This window comes from Natrix helvetica (genome assembly GCF_964273705.1).
Source record: "Natrix helvetica genome assembly, chromosome: 4".
NCBI classification, from domain to species: Eukaryota; Metazoa; Chordata; class Lepidosauria; order Squamata; family Natricidae; genus Natrix; species Natrix helvetica.
This window is the reverse complement of record NC_138550.1, coordinates 117204226-117228569: the sequence shown is the minus strand read 5'-3', so window position 1 is coordinate 117228569 and position 24344 is coordinate 117204226. Positions and strand designations below refer to the sequence as shown.

Sequence of the window (24344 nt, the reverse complement as noted above, 5' to 3'; positions counted from 1 at the left end):
AGCCAATCTCACCCTCTAATGTACAGATAGTGCCCTAGAACCAGGATGGCGAACTGGTGGCATGCGGTGGAGCTACTTGTTAGGGCACGTGAGGCATTGCCTTGTTGGCTGGCCAGCGCACATGCACGCGCTGGCCAGCTGAGTTGGCTCTAGAGGCTTTATAGAAGCCTCCGGAGCCCAAAAAAACGGTCCTATGGGCAAACCAGAAGTTTGGGAACAGACTTCCAGTTTGCTCGTAGGGTCGGTTTAAACCCTCCGGAGGCTTCAGGGACCTTCAGGAGGCTTCCCTGAAGCCTCCGGAGGACTAAAAATGACCCTGCGAGCAACCGGTTTGCTCGTAGGGTCGGTTTAAGCCCTCCAAAGGGTTCAGGGAAGCCTCCTGAAGGTCCCTGAAGCCTCCAGAGGGCTTAAACCGACCCTATGAGCAAACTGGAAGTCACTTCCGGTTTGCTCGTAGGGTCATTTTTAGTCCTCCGGAGGCTTCAGGGAAGCCGCCTAAAGGTCCAGGAAGCCTCCAGAGGGCTTAAACCGATCCAACGAGCAAACCATAAGTCACTTCCGGTTTGCTCGTAGGCTCCTTTTATGCCCTCCGGAGGCTTCAGGGACGCCTCCTGAAGGTCCCTGAAGCCTCCGTGGGGGGCTGTTTTTGCCCTCCCCAGGCTCCTATAAAGTCTCTGGAGCCCGGGGAAGGTGAAAAAAGCATGCAAAAAATTGGGGGAGTTCCTCTCATGCGCACTGGGGGGGGTCGCATGTTGCATTATGGGTGCGGTACACCTACGCACGACCCCCTGCACTCCCTTCTTATGGTACACAAGCCAAAAAAGGTTTGCCATCGCTGCCCTAGAACTAAAAGCACTACGTGCATTTGAAGCACTATTCCAAATATTTCTAAGCCTTCAATGAAGGAAAGAAATGAAGTGAAGCAGCAGCTGAAAACTAGCAAAGACAAGTGAACCATGTCACCAAATGGCTATTTGCAAGAAAATTTTGCTTGGATGATGTATTTGAACATATTTCTAAGCTTAACAAGTCATTCCTGTCACAGGCACATGAATATATTTGAATTTAAATTAATGTGAATAATTATATAATTCACATTGATAGGCATAGTTGTCATGGATTTTAAAATATTCTTGTTAGAATTCACACTTTTTACCTCATATTTCTAGCTCGTTTTTCTCTTGATCCCTCTATCCATAACTCTCCACTGGGCACCACATCTATGTGATATTTATACACATCCCTGGATCAACCCAGTTTTGAGAAAAGAGGAATTTCAAAATAGACTTGCACTCTGATTAATATATCAGAGGACTTGTGATAACGTACGAAGCAATTTATTTCAGACAAAGCCCAGTGTATTAGAAAGCTCCTTAATCTCGCAAAGGAAGACATAAGGAGGACAAACGGCTAAGCCTTGGACAAACTCAGCCAAGAAATTAAATATAAAATAGTAGTGGTGATTTACTATTACCATGGATTATCAAGGAAGCCGGCTTGGGATTCTTCATTATTTGCAATCCTCCAGCAGAGACTGATATTGGGGTTAATATAGTGCTTGAGCCAAATATGATTTAATGCATTGGATATGCTGTAAAATTTTAACAGAGGGGAATTCATTTGCGCTGCCAAACAGAATATCAAATAATGGAAATCAGTACTATATTCCACAAGTTCAGGTTCATTGCTATATGAGGATCCTGCAACAAAATTGTAGAGTATTGCTTCCTATTCTAGTGCATTCTTTTCATATTTCTGGACAGAAAGGCAGGATATAAATTGATGATGATGATTTCCTAGATGTATCTTTATTTAATCTTCACATCCGAATGATGTTTTTAGAAGAAAAAATATGCAGTTATAAACTATCTTTAATTTTCATAGAAACATAGGGTTGGAAAGTAGCTTAGAGGACTTTAACTGCAACTACCTACTCAGGGCAGGTCTCCTAATAATATTGCAGGTAAATGATCCAGGACTCCTGATACCATGCCAGATAAACTTCTAGGACTGGAATCGTCATGAGTTCAGGAGGCAGTTTGTCCACTGCTTCATAGCTATCACAAGCAGAAAATTCCTCCTTATTTTTAAGTTTGGACTTCCATCTGTAAAACCTCCACTCATTCTTGTCCTACCCTTGGAACCTATAGAAAATAAATCCACACCCTCTTCCATATAACAGTCCTTCACACGTTTGAAAAGTGATGTCATATTTCACATTAACCTTCTCTTCATTAGAGTAAACATACCCACTTCCTTTAATTGTTTTCCATGGGATTTAATCTCCCAGATTTTCAGCATCCCTATTGCTATTTCTGGATTTTTGTCCATGTCCTTCATGTCTTGTGACAACCAGCACTGGACACAATATTCCAAGTGTGATGTGACCAGGAAAGCATAAAGTGATTAAAAAAAGCATAAATCTCATAGTACTGACCATAAGATTTATTATTGAAAGAGTGTGTTACTGAAGACAATCAAAATGAATTAAAAATAAAAATAATGCTTCCTAAACAAGCAAAACAATATCAAATTGCCAAATTTTCCCCAGCTAAAATTGTTCAAGGGGAATATTTTTGGATCAGCTAATAAATAAGCCATTCAAATTCAATAAAAACACCATTAACTATATAAATGAATCTTCCTATGCTTTTTTAATATAACATTTATCTGAAAACAGGAGAGTTATTTCCTTTCTGGACTGTGAAAAATGTATACAGTAGTTACATAATCGCAGTGGGACATTCAAAATGCAACAGTCCATTTGATTGTGGAAGAAATAGGCTGCTCTGCATTCATTGAATTACCAGCTTCATAAAAAACAATAGTTGCCTCAACATCATGTTAAGGCTTTGTGTTTGTTTCTTTGGGGGACAATATAATGTTCTTTCCTGCTTGGTTTTTTGTGTGGAGGCATTTCTAAAGGCCAAAGATAGTTTAGTTATTGGATACCTAATTATCCTATACCTACATTATAGGTTGAATTATAGCTATCTACTTTTCTTTCTCATGAAAATGGCTGACTCTACCCAGTAAGCGATTTTGAGAAATGGATTTCCATTTGGATTGTGTCTCTTTGTTGCCCATTGTGCATATCAAAGTTAAGCACCAGATACCTATGGGTAGCAATGTACAGAGCACCTCTGTTGGTGCCCATACAACTTGATCTACTAATAAAAATTGCTTTTAATTAACAAAAATTAACTGATAACCAGGCATGTTCCAGAATAAAATATTAGCATTCTGCACTACTGCCATTTTCAAGCACACCTCTAGGCTTCGTATAAATGCTAGAAATATTAGAAAATAAATCTAATATAAGCGTGTGCTGGGTTTAGTAGTGTTACTGTATAATGAGGAAAAAAGCAGAGATGGTAGAGTACATCCTGCGATGTTTTGGTAGAACTAGGATCAATCTCATCAATTTGCTTTCAGTAATTATACACTTTGTACCTGCTTGTGCCCACACTTGCAAGTCGAGTGCACTTGACTCACATTGTAAGGAATCTTATTAAACAAAGTCTATGCCTCTGTAGTAATATCACTGTGTGCTGTTTTGGTTTGGGGTTACTGCCTTTCTAGTTCAGCAGTTCTCAGAATTCTGCTGCTCTTTGATCTGCTTAGAAAACAAGAATTGGAATACAATCTCTATTACATTTCATTTGAAGCATTCTTAAGATGGTGTATTGAATACGAAACTATAGATGGGTTTTTGATCTAAAATCTGGATGAGTTAAAAGTCCCTCCTAGGGTTTTATTTGCATTTTGATAAATAAAATATTGAGAATAATTAGGACAATTTATTAAGTAATACCCAGCCTACATTCACCTGTCATTTTAGTTGTGGCTTATGCAAGTGAATTGTCTTTGAAAATTGTATCTATACTGCATGAAAGACCTCAATACCTGATACAGTATATAATTCTGACATATGTACTCTTCTAGCTAATAATATATCTGTTCATAGGAAATGGGACCTCTAGCTTTAAATATCTTGGTATTATTTTGTACTTGCAGTGTCCTGGGTGGTACAGTTATGATGTGTAATTATATCCTGAGAAAATTGATGAGGAAAGAGCAGGATAATCTGGAGGAGGTTATTGAGTCTCTAGGCATGTATCTTGCTCAGGAAAAAAAAAGGTTTTCTATTGGGATATTTCATTTCCTTATGCGTTGCATTCGGAGATAGTTTTGAAAATGCAAAGTAGTTGATATTCATGGAGAGCTTTCATTTTATGGTGTAATATTATAGACTTTCCTCTATTATGGGTGTTTCCAAGGTTCACTGACTTGCTGTAGAATATATGAGATGTAGTCAGGAACAACACTTTAATTACAGGCTATAAAGAATAGAAAATGGAATTTATTTGTGAAAAGGCAACATATATTGCAAAGCAAGCATTTATTTAAGCTCTCCTGGTAGCATTTTTATTTCATAAGAGAAACAAACAAGCCTAAATTTTGCTCCACAAGTTGGAAATAATATACTCTGTACATTAATTACACTATAAATGTGCATATTGTACCTAAGGGATTTCTATAAGAGGAGAATTATAAAATCTTATCTATCCATTCTATTCATTGTCTTAGAGATAAATTTTGAAGACACATTATTTAAAGTTATAGCTAATTACTTTGCCAAGGAGTATATTGCTAAATTAGAATTGTAATAGTTATTCTTCAGATAAATGAAAAGTAAGTTCCATATAAAAATTATGCTTCTTAAAAAACCTATCTTGAATTTAAAAGGAAGAAAAGGTGCTAGAATTCTATTACGTTTCCTTTTTGTAGTAATTCTAATTAAATAGGGAAGACTATTTTTTGCTATTCACGTTTTTTAATTTAAGGACAAAACCTGTTCAGAAATCACAAGTAAAAAGTTCATATATCATATTGAACTTATGAAAGAAAATAAATAAATAAATAAATAAATAAATAAATAAATAATAAATGTCATTATGCAGTCTGCGCAGATGTGTTGGGATTACTCTGCCTTTCCCAGTTTCTCTTTGATTATTTGGCTGGAACTACTTGGAACTGCAGTCTCAGAATAACAGAATTGGAAGCGACCTTGAAGGTCTTCTAGTGAACTACCTGTTCAAACAGGAAACCCTATATCATTCTGGACAAATGGCTATCCAATCTCTTCTTCAAAATCTCTAGCGATGGAGTGCTCACAACTTCTGAAGGCAAGACATTCCACTGATTAATTGTTCTCACTGTCAGGAAATTTCTCCTTAGTTCTAGATTGGATTTCTTTCCATCCATTAGTTCTTGTCCTGATTTCAGGTACTTTGGACAATAGGTTGACTCTCTCTTCTTTGTGACAGCCTCTTAGAGATCGGAAGATTGTTATCTGGACTCACCCTAGCCTTTCTTTTTGTCAACCTAGACATATTCAGTTCCTACAACTGTTCTTCACATGTTTCAACCTCCAGTCCCCTAATCATTTTTGTTGCTCCTCTCTGCACTCTTTCTAGAGTATCAACATATTTTTGAACCATGGTGATCAAAACTGGATGCAGTTTTTCAAGTGTGGTCTTACCAAGGCATTATAAAGTGGTACTGTCACCTCCCTTGATCTTGATTTTATCCCTCTGTTAATGCAGTCAAGAACTGCATTGACTTTTTTTGCAGCTGTAGCAAATTAATGGCTCATATTTAAATGGTTGATTGGGTTGATTAGGTAGGTTGATTGGTGCTTGCAGGGTAGCAGTAGGAAAGAAGAGGCAGAGAGGATAGGGTGGCAGGCTACATTGGTATGCCACTCAAATTCAAGCATTACAGTGGCTTACAGAAGGTAAGAAGAAAGGCACTAGGAAAATCAACAGGTGGTCTGGCAGAGAAGCTATGCAGAGGAGGAAGGGAGAAGCAAAAAAGGTGCATCATTTTTGCCCTACTTGTTCTTTAAGACTTCTCCAGTTTTATCTCAGCAAAAATCTAAATAGTCCAGCTTTTTCTTTGGCCAGATTAGAACCTCTCAAAATTTAAACTACCATGCATTATGTCTATACATAAAGCAAAACATGTTTTTTTTATTTAGTGCATACCTCTTTTGTTTTCTTTAATAGTAAGTCGAGGAATCAAATATTTTATGTATCTCTTGTGTTCTTTAGCTAATACGTTTTCTCCACTATATGTATCTGCAGAATTGGTACTCTTTCCACCTTTTTAGAATATGGCACGTATTTAAACAACAGTCGGCATTTTTAAAAAGTTTTTTAACTGCATTGTGAATATGACTGGGCATTGCCTGGTATTTATTCATGCTCTCATGTTTAATTTAAGAATAGAAACTTGCATCTTGCTCCTGGAGAAGAGTGTGGAAAGGTGGAATTAAGATTAGAAGTAAAGAAAAAGTAAGAAAAGTTTGAAGTTAAACTTTATGAGCTCGATTTTATAAATAATAAACAAGTGGCAGTGATACAACAATGGATAGTATTTATTAATTGCATAATAAAAAAACAAGCTTGATTTTTTTATTATGCAGTAAATGGTCCTGCTGAGTATCACCCCTGACTGGACCTGGATGGTTGCATGCATAAACCAGATAGTAGCAATCTTCTAATGAGTCAACACCTACATATGGACATTATTTCTTTACTTTATGTCAGAGTCTATGATGGCGTTTGGACACATAAAGGATTGATAGGGAAATGAATTAAATCGGGACAAGATATTCTAGAAAGCTCTAGGCAGAGAATTAGAGAATGCTCTTTTGAGAAATTTCAGGGAAAAGATCCCACAGTGATTGAGTTCAAAGCATGCAGTAAACATTAACCTCGATTTAACAAATCCCAATTGCTGTATTCATTCACTTAATATACTACACCCAAATAAACAAACCATAACATGTCTTAATGCAGCTATCTGGCTCATATCCAACGTGCTAGTACAAGTGGCTGGATTTCCACAACCCTGATCTACAAACTGTTTAAATCTATTTTAGCTCAGTTGAGTATGCTGTGTAAATTCAGCCTTTCCTTTCATCAAAAAAGGGAGTCAACACTGCCCCTCACTTATGCTGATTGTTAGAGCAAGCTGTATTTCCCCCCCAGAAAGGTATGATTCAGTGGTTAATAACCTTGAATAAAGTGAAAGCTGCATTGAGTAGTTTGTAAATAATATCCTGTGGTGCCAGCCTTGGTGTGATTTACTCAGCAATTGTGCCTAAAAGAACCTGTCCAGTGATTATATTTATTCATATTATTTAGGTGTCAACGAGCTGATTTCATATATTATTGTGTGTTATTGATTAGGAAAACCAGTATGGTTAATACATTGGATTAGGAATAGAGATACCTAAGGATGGAATCCTCCCTTGTACACAAAGGCCACATGGGTGACTGAGCTTGTCACTGTTTCTCAACCTTACTGTACATTTTAACTGTACATTTCTTGTTACTTAGATATTTTTCATGTACAGTTGAAAAATATAACTGAAGAAGTCAAGCACGCCACTTCTTATCTGCTGCCAAAAGAACTGCATGGACCTATTCATGAAGTTACCAAGATTCAAGGATAACCTGAATACACATACACACATATATGCGTGTGTGTGTTTGTATGGTTAGATGGATGGGATTATGGCAATAGAACTGACATTTAAAATATCAAATAAACAGGGTTTGTTATCTAAGTAACAAGAAATGTACAGTTAAAATATACTTTGTACTATGGCTTAGAGCAGGGGTGTCAAACGCTCGGCCTAGGTGCATCACGCACTGGCCACACCCGGTTTAATGAAGGGGGAAAATGTCACGATACCTCATGTGACAACACGAGTTTGATACCCCTCGCTTAGAGTGTTAATTTTTAAATGAACAGCTCTCCTGTAGGATTCGATCACAATTTATTTTTTTCTTGAAAGAGAAAGTATAAATTTATAGCACATCAGATAATTTTTAGCACAGGTCATTCAGAATCTATCTGAACAGTACCCACTACTGTGGGCATTTTGTTTCTTTTATATGCAGTGGCATACAGGCAGCAATTTTAGGCCTATCAAATCATGAAATACACCTAATGCTGTGATAAAGCAGTTTACCACTTCTACCTGTAAAAAAGCTGATATCTCCCTATTATTATTTTTCCTTTAAAACAAATTTCACTATTAATTAATTGTTGTTAATGAGTTGTTTGCTTAATAAAGAAACAAAGTGCTTTCACTTCCATCAGAGAGCAACTTTGCTTACTGGTTATAATTGTTAAGTTTAAACCAACTTGATTTAATCTGTCTTCCACTTGACATTCAATATTTTTATGCATCCTAGTGCTGTGTAAAAAAGGCTAGGACATTCGATTTAATGATATTGGTAAGAAGGGGGCATTTTTTATTTGAAAGCATCTGTTTCCTCAGGTCAACATGTTCATTCAATTCAAAATGGAATATGAACAAAAAAAAAGATAACAATTGCTCTTCCATATGAAGACTGTGCTAAATGACTAATGAACTCTGAATTGGTATGGAGACCTTTAGGATCAAGTAGATTTTGCAGAAGTGTCCCCCCCCCCCATTTCTGGAATATTCAAAAATGATTTATACCTATAAGGGTTTATAAGAGATGTTGAATGCAAAGTGTTTTAAATCTAGAACAGTTCTTTGGAATGAAAGCATAAGTAAACAAAATGATAGAAAAAGTCAGTTTTCTTTGTACAGGAATATTTAATAATGGAACTGCAATAATGGAAATGTATTTAGAAGTCATACATAACAGGCCTGCCTCATTTGTGTATGCTTTATTTAAGACAATTTTAAGCAGCTCTTCAGGACATATGATTATATTTGTATTATTGTGTATTGAAAATCTGCCCAATCATAAGAGTCCCTAGGGTAAATTATAAACTTATTAGAACAATAAAACTAACCTTTTAATCTAAAACTAATAAATGTATAAGAAAAGAGAAGATGAAATATAGATTTCCAGAGTCAAAATTGCAAGATAATACAGGCATTTAAATAAAATCAAAAACCTGGAAGAAAGTCAATATCTTAGATTTCTGAGAAACATATAGGGAGCAGATAAGCAACCGTAGAAAGATTAGAGAAAAAGAGTTTGACCAGAAGTCCTAGAAATATCTTTCTCTCTGATACACTTCTACCTAACTTCATTTGGCAGAACCACCCAAAGGAGGCCCATGATTGATGACCAAAGTGCCTGAAAGGAAGTCATCCTTAAGAGCAGGAATAGAAATACTGCATCTAAGCCCCAGAATTCTGCAAAGTTAAAGATCTCCAGGGTCTGGGAAGGGAGATGAAAATTATACCATGAAGAATAAATGCATCCTCTCTCACACAGAGAGAGTATCCACCCCCACATTGGCTGTGGGTAGCTTAGGACATACAATTTAACCACATACAAAAACAATATTAAACAATAACAGTAGACTTAGCTTTCATAATTCAATTTATCTCAAAGGCAACAGGTTGAGGATGCTTATTTTACAAGCTGTAATATAATTGCTCTCACTCACTCCGTCTCTTTTGTTCATGATGATTTTGTAAATATTCAACATTCCTAAATCAATCTATCTGCCTTTGCTTCTGCTGTCTCTGCTTGGAGGTGTATGAAGATTGTATTTGTCAAGAAGAGAGATTTATCATATTAGGGCTATGCACACCTAAAAAGTCATTCAAGTATTTTTGTGACACTGCAAACACAGCACCTCCCAATTGTTTATTAAAGCAACTGCTCTTGTTCTTAGGTTTCTGCGTGAGCTCTCTTAAGAGCCCTATTAACTTGAATGAACTGACTGCTTTTATCAGGCTCACACAGAAAAATGAAAAGAAAAGGACAGTTTTAATAAATTGGAGAGACTCGCTGTCTTTTGGATGATTGGGAGCACTTCTTCCAAATCATTTTTATAGGAGCATATCTCTAATATTTTATGTTATGATAGTTTCTAAATTCTAATAGTCTATCACCTAATAATTTACATTTTTGTATGAGTTTCTCCGTAATATTTCTGTTGCTGCACATTCTTTCCCTTAATGTGTCATTCCTTCCCCTGCCTTTTTTTTTAAACAGAGCTTCTTTGAAGGACAGTCTGCACCATGGGACTCAGCTAAAAAAGATGAGAACCGCATGAAGAATAGATATGGGAATATCATTGCATGTAAGTGTTGACAGTATAATTGTACTACTGTGCAAACTCCTTTTAGTAAATGACAACACTGCCCACTGATATGTAGCACTATGTATATGGAGTAAAAAGGGAGCTCTACTTATTAGAATGAATTAATGAATGTGTAAGAGTTCAAAAAACAGCAAAATAAAGGAATTAACAAACGTTTGTGGCTAGAATACTGATGTCAACTGTGGCACTCAGTGAGTAGCATTGTCTCTTGATCCTAGCTCTGAAAGGATATGTGGATAGAATAGGAAGATAAAACAACATTTACTATATGAAGTGTATGAAGGCTATTTCTGTTGTATCATATAATTATCTTTATATTTGTACAGATATTTTGGGTTATCTGCCAATAACATAGAAATGATCTTACTGTAGTACACATAGAAACATGCCCCTCACCAATATGCTGTAATGTTATTGTAGGCATCCCTTATCTCTTTTTTTCCATGAATAGACTAAACAACTAAGGGAACTTCTTGCCTAAGTCCCTGAACAGTCTGAACATTTTCTAAATCAGCACAATAATGCTTCTTTCATTCAGCATTTCTTAATTACTCTAGTAAAGAAATAAAATTGGTCTACACATCTACCAGTTGAACTGCACTTCCTAAATGTTGTTCATTGCCATAGCCAGCACTCAAGGGGTCCCCAACCTTTCCAGCTTGGTGGCGGGATCGCATCCTACCCCACACATCCCTGCGATCAATTCGCTCCCACAGAGAGGGACTCCTCCGGGTACCATCCGCTAAGCAATGCCGGCGGGCGGTGCCCAGGAGTAGGGCCTTCTCTGTGATGGGCCCAACCCTCTGGAACGACCTCCCCCCCCCCCGATATTAGAATTACTGCTGATCTCCGCTCCTTCCGTAAGAAACTCAAGACCCACCTGTTCCAATTAGCTGGCCTGGCCCAATCGCAATCATAATTATAATCTAATCTTGACCTTCCTGGCTGGCATTTTAAATTTTTTAATTCTGGGGTATTTTAATTGGTTTTAATTGGTTTTAATCATCAGTTAGTTCATGACTATTGTACAGACTGTGTGTTCAATTTGTTTTGTCTGGGGTTTTGTATTTTTGTTGTCTATTGTATATTTTATTTTATTTTATATTGTATATTTTATTCTGTCTGTACACCGCCCCGAGTCCCTCCGGGGAGAGGGGGCGGTTTATAAATTTAATAAACTGAAACTGAAACTGAGTGGCAGGTGCCCATGCACCACACAGGTCCATTTGGAGCATGAGTGAAGGGTGCTTGCACTCATACATGAAGCTCCACTCGTGCAAGTGGCAGGCATTTGTGCTCCCATGCAAAGGTCTACGCATGCAAGCAGTGGGTGCTTGAGTGGAGGCAACTGGATCTTTGAGTGTGAGCAGAGGAGCCCTCCGCTCGCGCAAGTGAGCATCTAATAATCCAGTCCTGTAAATGCTCTCTTCAGCACTCTTTCACTTCAGTTTCATCTTAGATCATTTCATTATTTTTATTTCTAATTCCATTCACTATGCTGAAGACTCCATCAATATTACTTTGCATTTTCTCTGCCTCTTTTAACCATTCCTGGGCCTCTTTGGACTCCTTTTATAGAACTACAATACCTGTTTTCTCTATAAATATTGTACAATATATTTATCTCTTCATTTCTTGCAGCAACCGTTCTCTTATACTTTCAGTCTCTTTCAATTTGTCCACAAAACAAACTATATCATACTTCCCATTAATGTAACTCACATACTTCTTTGAGTTTGTAACATAACTTTGCACTTCCATATTTCCTTATAACTACTGTCTGTTTATTCTGTTGGGAAGCTAATATCTCTTCTAATACTTTTTAAAATTGGATTCATGCTTTTTCTTCTTGCAGTCATTCCACTTTCACTGTTTGTTTGTTTGGGGTTTTTTTGAACTTCTTTTCTTTTTTCCCAAGGTCTTTGGTAATACCAAAAATGGTTTATCCCACATTCAGAACCTGTCATCTCTTTTATATCCTTCACTAACTCACCAACGCATTTTCATCTAAACAATCAAAAACTGCTTTTAGATTTATGTTCACTCCCATACCGTGTGTAAAATACAACGGAAAGGGAATTTGATATGAGTTGATAGAATTATGATTTATATGTAAGCAAAAATGAAATGTCCTAATATTAAATCAATGGACTAACAGGAAAATAAGTATGTTTTTCTTTGGCAATATATCATTAATTATGCATTTAATTGCTGCAGGATTGTAAGATTGCTCAATCAAATAAAAATCAAATGAAATCACTATATTAATATATTTTAAATGAATTACATAAATCATGGACTTTTTATTCCTTATAAATTGAAGAAACTAACTGTAATTAGCAGGGTGACTATTTAAAGAATATACATATATAAACAAAGACAATATGAGATAGCAAATAAATTTAATCAGGTGTTATTAATTCCTAGATTTGCCTTTTTGGAATGTGGGTATATAATGTGGGTATCTGTCTGTCTGTCTAACCAGCTAACTATCAACACATAAATGTGACAAAAAGGGAAGTTGGGAAGCATACGTTGAAAGATAAAACAACTGGCAATTGCCTGAATTTTTGTCTGTATTTGTCATTCATTTCTATATACATTTCAATTTAGGTCTATCTTTTTCAATGCAATTTTTCCTTTTTCAAAATTCCCAAAGAAAACAAGATTTAAAGAATGAAAAAATAGGATACTGTCTGCATCTTTTATACTTTATGTGAAGAGCTTGACTAACACATCATTTCAGGAACAGAACATCCATGTCCCTAGCAATATCATTTATTATTCTCTGCTTCCTGTTTTGTTCCATATCCCATATTTTTTCTAATAAACCAATATTTATGTGGTATATACAAGTAGAGTACTAATTCAAGAAACTCTCAAAACATCTTCGTGAGGTATTGCAGTGAAAGAAATGCTATGATCCACAAAGATGAGGGGGAGAAATAGTAAGAATTACAATTAACTTAGCAGTTCAGTCTAAGATCTGTTATAAAGTCATATTTTACTATGTGCATACATAAGGTTGGATACTTTTTTCTCCTTGCATAGAGTATTCTTCATTTGACGGAAATATCAATTCAAAAAGAAAGGGAAATATAGCTTAATTTGTGTTTATATAAAAGCAAAATCAGCCTTTTGAAACTAATGGTAGTATTGGGGATCAAAAAAATGTATCTTTACAAGTAAGTTGGTATTCCTTCCAATACAAATATAACTAATCAGTATTATTTTATGACTACTGACCAGAATACAAATTATTTAATTTATTTTTGTGGGATTTTTTAGATGATCATTCTCGAGTGAGACTGCAGCCTGTTGAAGGGGATTTAAACTCAGACTATATCAATGGAAATTATATTGATGTAAGTATACTATTATAACAAACATACCAGCTTGTTCAAATATTATTTGTTTTATGCCTTTTTAATATATATAGATAATATATATAGAACTACCAAAGATTTGCTCATATGAAAATTAAATTGTTCACTTCCTAAAAGTTGCATTATGCAGCTGTGGGTTGCTCCCAGTTCGGCCCGGATCAGGTTTTATGCCTTTTTAATATATATAGATAATATATATAGAACTACCAAAGATTTGCTCATATGAAAATTAAATTGTTCACTTCCTAAAAGTTGCATTATGCAGCTGTGGGTTGCTCCCAGTTCGGCCCGGATCAGGTGATCCGTTAGTGGTGGCGGTAGCAGGAGGGTCCGCCCACCCACCCGGACACTTCTGCTCATGTGCAGAAGAGTGACATGCATGAGCGAACCGGTAGTTAAAACAAAATGGAAATCCACCACTGGCATTATGGAATAAAAAGTTCCCAATAATTTTATCTGGCTACTTTTTCTCCTAAGTTTTATATGTCCCTGCCCCCACTCAAAACATTAATTATAGTTTTTCGTCAAAGTTTGGAATATAGTAATTCACATTTTAAAAAGAAGCTGTTTGCAGGATTGACATGATGAAACTCCATAATTTTTAATGCAGCAGCATCTAATCTTTCTTCATCCATCTACTTTTAAGCAACCTTCAGAATGGGATCTGCATCTGTTAACTTCTGATGCAAGCAAGACATCTCATTAAATATGTATATTGATTAATTATTTAAGATTGCTTCTTTGTTCATCCTCCATCGTGTTAACTTAATGTTTTACATTAGAATAAATTCTTTAAGAGACAGTAGGTGGAGGGACTCAATGAACTAAAAGTAGGAGTGAATATTAAGCAACAATGCCATTTTAAATCCCAGCCTATAAAGTGATTCAAATATTCTTTGCATCTAATGTATTGTTCCAAAATGTAATAATCTGAATTTATATTTTACCTTGACTTTTTGAACCTTAATGGTATAAAACCTTGTTACCATTTTTCTAAAATTGACACTTTCATGCTACCTTAACATACACATGAGTATAATATATACAGGTTGTACCACAATCACACCACAAAGACCTATGAACTTTAAACATTTAGTACAGTAAGATTTTATCTGAAAAAAATTAATTAATAAAACATTGTGAATGGCCTTTGGGGCTTGATTTTTGGTACATGCTGTATATTTCTGAATATTGATGTTATATTAGAAGGGTTTATTTCACTTTTAATTAAACAGCCTCAACATTATTGTTTATGTTGAACACATACTTTAAGAAATTGCTACAAATTCATTCATAGCAGATTAATTCATAATCAGTTGGCACCATTGTTTACCAATCACCATTGCATTTGTACCTGAATATTGTTACTCATCTGCAAGACTTTTGCAAAGAAGATTTCCATTTTCAAGAAACCTTATAGAAACATCAGCTGTCCATAGTATTCTTGTTAAGTGGCAGAGAGACTTGGTTGCTTTCTAGTGATTGAGCACAAATTGGCTGAAACATCTCTGTTTAGTTATTGGTCATGAAGCATCTGCTGTATATTGATTGACTATGCAAGCTATAGGCTCACAGTAAAGCAGGAGTGTCCAAACTTGGGAACTTTAAGACTTGTGGACTTCAACTCCCAGAATTCCCCAGCCAGCATGGCTGGCTGGGGAATTCTGGGAGTTGAAGTCCACAAGTCTTAAAGTTCCCAAGTTTGGACACCCCTGCAGTAAAGGGTCCTGGTTTGGACCTGGTCAAACTCCGTTTGATTGCAAGTGAGAAATTAGAAAACTCAGGTAATGGAAAAATTGAGCATCTGGAAGTATCCTAATCATACTTAGAAAATATCCTCTGAAATCATGACTAATTAAAGTCCATTTATTTAAATGGCTATATTCTCAAATGTAACTGAGTCTGGATCTAGTTTTGAACTAATTCGTTTGAAACTAAATTGTAATCCAAATATTAATTCAATAGTTTATTTACCAAGATAAGATGTAGTGCTTCAGCTAAATCATTATTTAATGTTTCTTAACTGTTTTCTTCTTGCTGTACAACACTAAAACTACTCTAATAATAAGAAAATTAATATAGTTTGGAGTCTCTCTAGTAAATTATTAATGATAAGACACTTTAAATCGCTTCATTTAATGGCAACTAATATATATATATATGAAGATGATTAATGAGACTTCATCGAAATGTCGTGAAGATACTTCCAATTCTACGTGGGAAAAAACCCGAACAACCAAAGACATACATACAAACACCCGCGAAAACCTCAGGCAGGAGTCTTAGCCACTACAAATACAACACAAATATAAAAAGGCAACATTAAAAATAAAAATATGGTTTTCTGCCTGCATGGTCTTCTGTGATATATATATATATTGCATAAATATAAATAAATATTATATTTAATAATTTTTAAAATACAATTTCTTTTAGACCCAAATAAATGTCAATTATGTGGTGTTGTCAAAAATCTAAATTATTAAAATAGTCTGCTCACACAGTATATATTTATAATGTTTATGACTTTTAGAAAGAAAAATACATTGTTTTATCTTTTTTCCCAACTTGATTTGAACAACCAATCCAAGTGCATGCATTTAATAAAATGATTTTTCCACTTGTGAACCATGCCAATTTGAAAACATTTCATAAGGATTGAATTGCAAAAGATTGTGAACATCTAGTATTAACTTTAGTCATCTAATTAGTAGGATACTGCTGTGAATAACGTTGCAGTCAGTAATTCTAACTAACTTATTATGCAAATACATAAATTATAAAACTATATGTAGATGTACAGTCTGAAGCATATCTTTTCTCCTCCAAAAACATTGAATGTATTTTTAAAAAATGGGACGCAAATAGGAGTTTATGTTTAGCGATGCAACAATTAATCTTCTTGTGAGTACAGTGCATATAGACAATTTATATTGTGATTGTGAAGATTGTCCAATACAATAGATCATTATATCATTTACATCTTTCTAAACTGCAATGGTAGCTACTAAAATATTATTTTGCACAGTTCCACTGACAACTATTAATTTCAATATTATTTTTCACATTGAGGTCATGTTTCATTTATTTACTATTTCAGTCATTTATTTACTATTAAATTTAAGGCAGTGTTTACTACTAAGATATCTAGAGGTTTATACGAAAATAATTTCTATATGATATTTTTTATATTTCTCATCTTGTACTTGTGCTAAAGCTAGTCAACAAAATATTTGAAATATTTCAGGGCTATCATCGACCAAATCACTATATTGCTACTCAAGGTAAGTAACCGTACATTTATGATTTATTTGATCAAGTTTGTTTTTCTTTTAAAATAATTAACATCCCTGTAAATATTTTACATTCATTTAAATTATAGTAAATCATAATATATTAAACTTACAGTTCATCAAGCGTCCTAATGTTTAAACATTACTCCCCCATCTGAAAATGTTTTATTAAAAAAAATACCAGAGAGGCGGGTATTAGGCAAACTAATATTACAGTTGATATTTGGAAGTAGAGTCTTTGGTGCTCTCTAAGCTTGGTTGTTTTTCTTACATATGTTTCATTACCCAACTAGGTTACATCATCAGTGCTAGAAGGGAGTGGTGTCAAACTCCATTCCCTTTTAGCACTGATGAAGTTTTCTAGTTGGATAATGAAATGATTGAAAGAAAACAACCAAGCTCAGAGAGCAGCAACAATTCCACAGATCAACCCCATTTGAAGGTATTACATTCCTATAGATTAGAGAATAAAGCATCATAGATCAAACCTGCAGGGGAATAGCCAGGAGAAAGAGAGTGAGATCTTGAATTTACCTGAATAGCCTCTGTTCATCTATTATGTAATAAAAAAGAGATCTCCTAGTTCCTTGTAATGAGCACATAGCTTTATTTCTACTTTCTGTTACACTGTGCTACTCAAAATGATAATTGTGCTTCAGGGATTAGTTGAGATACAGCTGTCTCAGAAACATTCTGTATTCAAAGATGCAAACCATGAAATTGATTGATTGATTGATTGATTGATTGATTGATTATCCGATTTCACCATTGTTGAATACAACTGTTCAGTCTTGCAGCTAAGCACATTCCTTAGCATTTTTCTCTTGCTTGCATCTAGAGAGATGGGAGGAGAATTCTTAAAGATGACAAAAGCTTAACAAACAGAAGAATTTCAGGAATTTGCAAAATTAAAGATCCACAAGAGGCTTGTTTACATATGTGAAAACACTTTATAAATTCATTTAAATTCAAGTCTTTGTTTTTGAAAACAACTGTTAACATCTGTAGAGATTCCTTTATTCCCTTGAAAAGATCTGATTTACACTTTTATTAAATTAATGCTGTCTTATTCTTTAATGAGTTTATGTAATAAAGACAACTGGTTCCCAGAAAAATAGTTTCCATCTCCTCCCACGGAAAATGAATAAAAGATGGGTTATTTTTCCAAAACAATTGTATTTATTTTATAAGCTAGTGTTGCCACTATAAGACAGCTGCATCATTCTGTCTACTATTTATTTCATTTGCAGGTATTAATAGTCAGTTTTATCCCAACTAAAAAGAAAAAAACCTGTGATTCTTAAGCAAAATTGAGACAAGTTTAAACAAAGCTCTTTAGTTTAATACAGATCAATCACCCCACAAAGACAAAGGTTTACAATGAGGACATAAGCATATTTAGTGTTGATCAGTTTAGTAAAACATATGTATTAACGTTGATTTGCTTAATTAACCCTCACAATTTAGCAATAGAGCATGACTTTCAGCCATCTTTTCTCTTACAAGTAAATTCTTATTTAGACATTAGAAAGAGTTCTACATCATTCATAGACACATTCATGAAACATTAATTTTGCAGAAATTTTAACATGCTTAGGTAAAAATCAAAAATTTATCTAGCAGATTGTGGCTCTCTTGAAATCATATAGTTGAGATTCAGTGGAAACAAGGGGGGAAACTGTCCCTGTGTCTAGTTGTTTTGGCATGCAATGCCCTATAGCATAGCAGTGTCCCGAGAGGAGGTATTGAAATAGTTTGTAACCAGGGTATGAAGGGTTTGTAGTTATTTTCTCAGGCCTCCTTCTGACCAGTGGTGGGCTCTGGGCAGTGCGCCCGGGTACGGGCATACAGCTGGGAGCAGCAGCCATCATACGGAAACGGTGTTTTGGAGGGCCCAACCACGTACCTTACCTGTATTTAAGCCAACCGGGTTATTTGTGCATGCACACGCAGCGTATGGCACCTGCGTGACCTCCGCCAAGCAGCTGGTGCATCGCAGGGTGGTGGATGCACATGCATGCATAGCATGCATGCCCGAGGTAGATGCCCAGATCCGTCACAGCATACCGTTTGCGACGGCATCCGGAACCCACCACTGCTTCTGACCCACATTGTGTGTGTGTTTAATTTACGTGATCAACCTAATGTAATGCTTATTTTTGTTTTGTTCTATCAGTATATAATCTGGAGACCTATCTAACAAGGAGTAATTTTTACTTGGCTAAGGAGCTTTACTTGGCCAATACAAAAGCTAAATTTGATTTTGTTTTATTTATATTTAAATTAATTTTGTAATTACATGATCATTCATCAATCAGATTTTTAACAATTCTTTATTTGTGTTATGTTAAAATTATATTTTGATCAGACTTTTTTCTTTGAGGTCTCTGAAAATAGCATCCAAGATGTTATGGTGGTAGCGCCTCTGGATCATCAGTTTCTGTACCGTTGCCCAAATGTCTTAGATTGCAGATTAGTTACTCAAGTTGTAAAAGAAAGTCATTCTAAATATATGCAGCCTCTTTTAATCATGGGATATTTTTTCATATAATGAAAAAAACAGGACAATTATTAAGCATATAATAGCATTATAATTTTACTTAAATAATGACATGAAATAATTAAATTATTTAAACAAAAGTATGTTGAAATGTTTGTCCATTATGATATAATTTTAACTATGAGATCCTCTAGCCCATACTTTGGCTCTATTCTTCAACCATACATTATTTTAATAAGTGATAAGACATAATCATTTTAAGGACTTCTTAAATTATAAGAGTTTTTACCTTTGCCCAGCTCTCTATTCATCCTCATTAGAAGCTAACCATAAATATCCTAAGGTTGCATTAAGCTATAACTGCATATTTCATACAAATAATGCTCAAGCTTAATGATACTTAATAAACCACAAAAATAAAACAAACAGTGTCTCCTATAGCAGGAGCGTACCTCATTTTTAGTGTCATAATTTCAGTTTTAAATTCTCTTTAGTGTCCTTCATGTTTATTTCTTCTCATTTTGTGTCAGAATATGCTGTGAAATCATTGTAAGCCTAATCATTTAGGTCATAAGTCCTACCAATCACTTTGTCAAAGAGCAGGGTGTCATTTAATAAAAAGAAAAAGGACACTTTTTCTTTTTTTCTATATAATTTCACTAAAGATTACATCACTTAACAAATGTTTCACTTAGCAACATAAATTTTGGACTCGCTTGTGATTGTAACTCGAGGACTACCTATATAAAGAACTTTAACAAGTCACATCTCTTTAAAATAAAATAATTTCTTCATCTCATGCCTTCATTACCTACAAACAGATCTTTAAAAACTCATCATTCATCTTAATAAATAAATAAATAAATAAATAAATAAAATCTTAATCAGTTAAAATCAATTAGGAGTTACCAAAAATAACAACAGATCTATTATAAACTTGATCTAATAAACTTACTTGAATTCATTCCTTTCACGCATATCTGGTTTTTTTTTACTTTTAAAATTCCTCAAACCTCATCATTCAAATCCAATCTGTAAAAAATCAAATAAAAGTTACAGAGGTAACAACATAATTGTTTTAAACTTAATCAGATAAATTTAAAATGACAAATGACCCTCTTCTGTTATAACTCTTATCTATAAAATATCATCATCTAGTCCTAGTCAGGAAAAAAAATGGTTAAAGATTGCCAGAATTAGCAACCTATCTATTTCAGCCTAGGCCAATAAACTGATTTTATATTTTTCCCTTTGCTACCAACAATCTTCAATTCAATTCAATTCAATTTATTTGTGCTTCTAGACCGCCCCCTCTCCCAGAAGGGACTCGGGGCGGTGTACAGTCCATAGAGAATATCACAAAAATACAATAAAAAATTAAATATGTACAGTTTGGAGGAGGTTAAATACAATTAAAAGAACTGTACAAAGCTGAATAAATATAATTTTTTTAAAATCCCTAAAACAGACACAACAGATTAAAAAACCCTAAAATAACCAGATCTTGGTCTTCAGTCCTTCAAATAATGTCCAAATATGGGACAGCCACAATGTTCCTGCTTCTATAAGGACAGCTTGTTTGCCACATCTTCATTGAAAATCCCCAAAAGGCCACTTTTTCTGAAAATGAAATGTATATTGTTACATTTACTATTTATAGTAAGCATTAAAGAAATAATTAATACTTTAGTTATTTATAAGAGCTGTGGTGGCGCAGTGTTTAGAATGCAGTATTGCAGGTTAATTATACTGACTGCCAGCAATTCAATTCTCACCGGCTCAAGGTTGACTCAGGCTTCCATCTTTATGACATCGGTAAAATGAGGACCCAGATTGTTGGGGGAAATATGCTGACTCTGTAAACCACTTAGAGAGTGCTATAAGGCACTAAGAAGCGGTATATAATTCTAAGTGCTACTGCTAACTGCTACACTATGGCAAACAGTATTGTAGAATGCCACTCACCAACAATCATTGTTTTAGGGAATGCTTTTATCCCATTATAGAAGCATTTTTAAATAACACAAAATACCATTACTACTTATTTATGTATTTATTTATTTGTAAAATTTACTAGCTGCCCATCTTATCACACAATAACTCTGAGCAGTTTTCAATATTAAAAGCTATGTTTATGTCATGCTAAATAATATAAATACAATATTATAAAAAAATCAATCTAGCTAAAAAGATGAGAGGGAGTATGATAAGGAATTGACCTCACTTGGGGATGAGATATTCCAAAGGGCAGACACAATTACAAAGAAGGTTCTTGTGTACAACTAATACTAAAACTAAGGTTTGGGCAGTTCCATAGTTTAATATGCAAAGGGATTAAATTAGTATAATTAAACCAAAATTTAGATTTTGTTAAAATTCAGTCTTGAGGAATATTCTTTTATGGTGTGTAAAATACAAGTTCTTTCAGACATTATCTTCACATTTAAATTATATAAGAAAATTTAATTTAACAAGAAAAACATCTAGAATGGATTTCTTAAAATCCCAAATGTTGACTTTATGCCCGGTACTATGAACTGCTAGCTGATGAGAGCTAAATAGCTTGAAATAGATCTATACTAGTCCCCCTTTATTTATTTATCAGCACAAATACAACACACACACACACACACACACACACACACACACACACACACACACACATATATATATATATATATATATATATATATATATATAGTTCATCATAATTATCCAATCAGAATACTGGTTCCACATTTTGCATACTAATTGACTCACATGCTGTGGAAACTTTCCATAGAGATCGTGCATTAACAGTTTTAGCATTCCATAAGGTTACATTAAGAAGAATCACATTTTTGAACTTTTAATTAAATAACTTAGATGCTGTTATTTTGGTTACTGCGTCATGTATTTTTTGGCCTCAGAAAATAAAATGACATTTTGAGCTCTGTTTCTAATGTATTTTGTTGGCAGCTGCAATTCGAAGTTGCAATTCGCCACACTAAGATACCATGATAGTTTTTTTACACTGTTAGCCTCTCCAGATAGTAACTAGTGAAAAATGTACCGTATTTTTCAGACTATAAAATGCTCCGGACACATTCGCTTTAGAGGAGGAAAACAAGAAAAAAATGTCTACCTGTGCCTCCCTGCAATTTGCCTCCTTGCAGCAAACAGCCTGGTCAGCTTCAGCACAGCTTGATTTAGCATGAGCAGCTGATTGGTGGTTGGATCGGCCTTCCAGAATACCACCCATCATGTGTTCCAGGTTGCAGGGATCACCGTCATCACTACCCATCGTTGCCTTCGCCTATCACCGTGCCCCATTTTTGGCCTCCACATATCCTGTTTTTGGTCTCTACAGGCCCCATTTGCGGCCTCCGCACGTCCCGTTTGCAGCCTGTTCCAGATGGTGGGGATCACCGTTGTCGCTGATCGTTGCCGCCGTTTAGAACGGGCCAAAAGCAGGGCACAGGGAGGCCGAAAATGGGGCACACGGAGGCGGCAATAGGCAGTGACAGCGATCCCCGCAGCCTGGAACAGTTGATGGGCGGTACTCCAGGAGGCCGATCCAACTGCCAATCAGCTGTTCATGCTAAATCAGTTTGTGCTGAAGCTGACCAGGCTGTTTGCTGCAAGGAGACAAATTGCTGGGAGGCAGAGGTTGAAGGGTGGGGACTGGCGGGTGGGTGGGGCTTCAGCAACATTCACCCTATAAGATGCACAGATATTTCCACCTACTTTTTGGGGGGGGGGGAGTGCATCTTATAGATAAAAAAATACGGTATTTAAATATTCCTGTTTTAGTAGCTGTCCCTATATTTCTACTATCTGTCTATAGATAGCCCTTCTGTATTGCTGCTTTTCTCTCCATTCTTCATTCCTCTCACAGTGATCTCACATCCAGATTCTTCCATTATTTTTCAGATTCTTTTCTCAGATAACTATCTTGCCAAGATATGTATCTATTTTTCACTATCAATCAAACCAAGGTAGAGAAGAGGGAGAAAGAAAGGAGAAAATGTATTTTGTAGTACCATGCCTCCAGTCCACATAACTTTTACAGAGATTATGAAAGCATAAGGATAAAACACTTCAGTTCAGTACATAACTGATGGAACCTCAAGCAAACATACGATATTGGAGTTGGCATTAATAAGAATTAATCTATGAAGCATTTCAATTAAGACTTGGCCCTACTCCATTGTGCACTTAAAAATTCTGCAAGAATTTTGCTAAGAAAAATATCCTATTTTCTGGAAGGATCAAAAGTAAAGAGAACAGTTGCTTTAATTAGTTAAGAAGAGTTATTTTTGTAAAATATTAAATATTCTATTGAGAAAAAATGTCACAGAAAATCTAGTGATCAAACAGCAAAGCTTCGCCTTTCTACTAGGGCAAATCAGTGGTCATTTTTCAGTGTCATGCAAAACCTCTCCCCTAGCAGAGGAAGTGGAAGTTTTAAGCCATTTTAAAACATTTTTAGTTCTAAGGAAACTTGCTGCATTCATTCAGCATATAGGTATTTGCCGGTCGTTTTAGAGATTTTCATGCTGTCCTTTCCTCATCCTATTATATCAATCTTAAAAGGTACAAAGAAAATACTAAACAAATGTATTGCAGTGAAATACTGACGCAGTGAATGATACTTGGAGGTAGGGATGATGTTTCATAACAAAGGGTATGCCATCCCTGCTAATATTATCCAGTTCTGTCAAAACAAACGAGCAGCTAAGGATTTTGATGTTCCCCTTTACATAGCATACTTGAATCTTTGTTAGCAGAATTTTGAATGTAATCAGTGTGATCAAATCCGTTTGGCCTTGAACTCATTTCATAAGCTCATATCAAATCATACTTTCTTTGAATTCAGATCCCCAATTAGAATCAAATCAGAACTGATTTGCCTAGGCCTACTAAATATTATGCTGAAAGAGGTATTAAAAACAATTAACAATCCTACAGAGGTGTGCAATTCTAACAAAGTCTTACACTTTTACTTCCTTTTCAGAGGAGCCAAAAAAAAATCCTCACCAGTCATGA

At 35.1% G+C, this 24344-nt stretch overlaps 1 protein-coding gene across 6 annotated transcripts in view; it reads left to right on the top strand.

Moving 5' to 3' along the window:
• The window catches only part of PTPRM (protein tyrosine phosphatase receptor type M), a 471605-nt gene that overhangs the window by 391195 nt on the left and 56066 nt on the right, over window positions 1-24344 (top strand). For all 6 annotated transcript variants that reach the window (XM_081950797.1, XM_081950796.1, XM_081950795.1 and 3 more), the window contains 3 exons: window positions 10029-10116; window positions 13426-13502; window positions 16771-16807. In XM_081950797.1, coding sequence (XP_081806923.1) covers window positions 10029-10116; window positions 13426-13502; window positions 16771-16807 — 202 coding nt within the window. The remainder of the gene's footprint in view (window positions 1-10028; window positions 10117-13425; window positions 13503-16770; window positions 16808-24344) is intronic.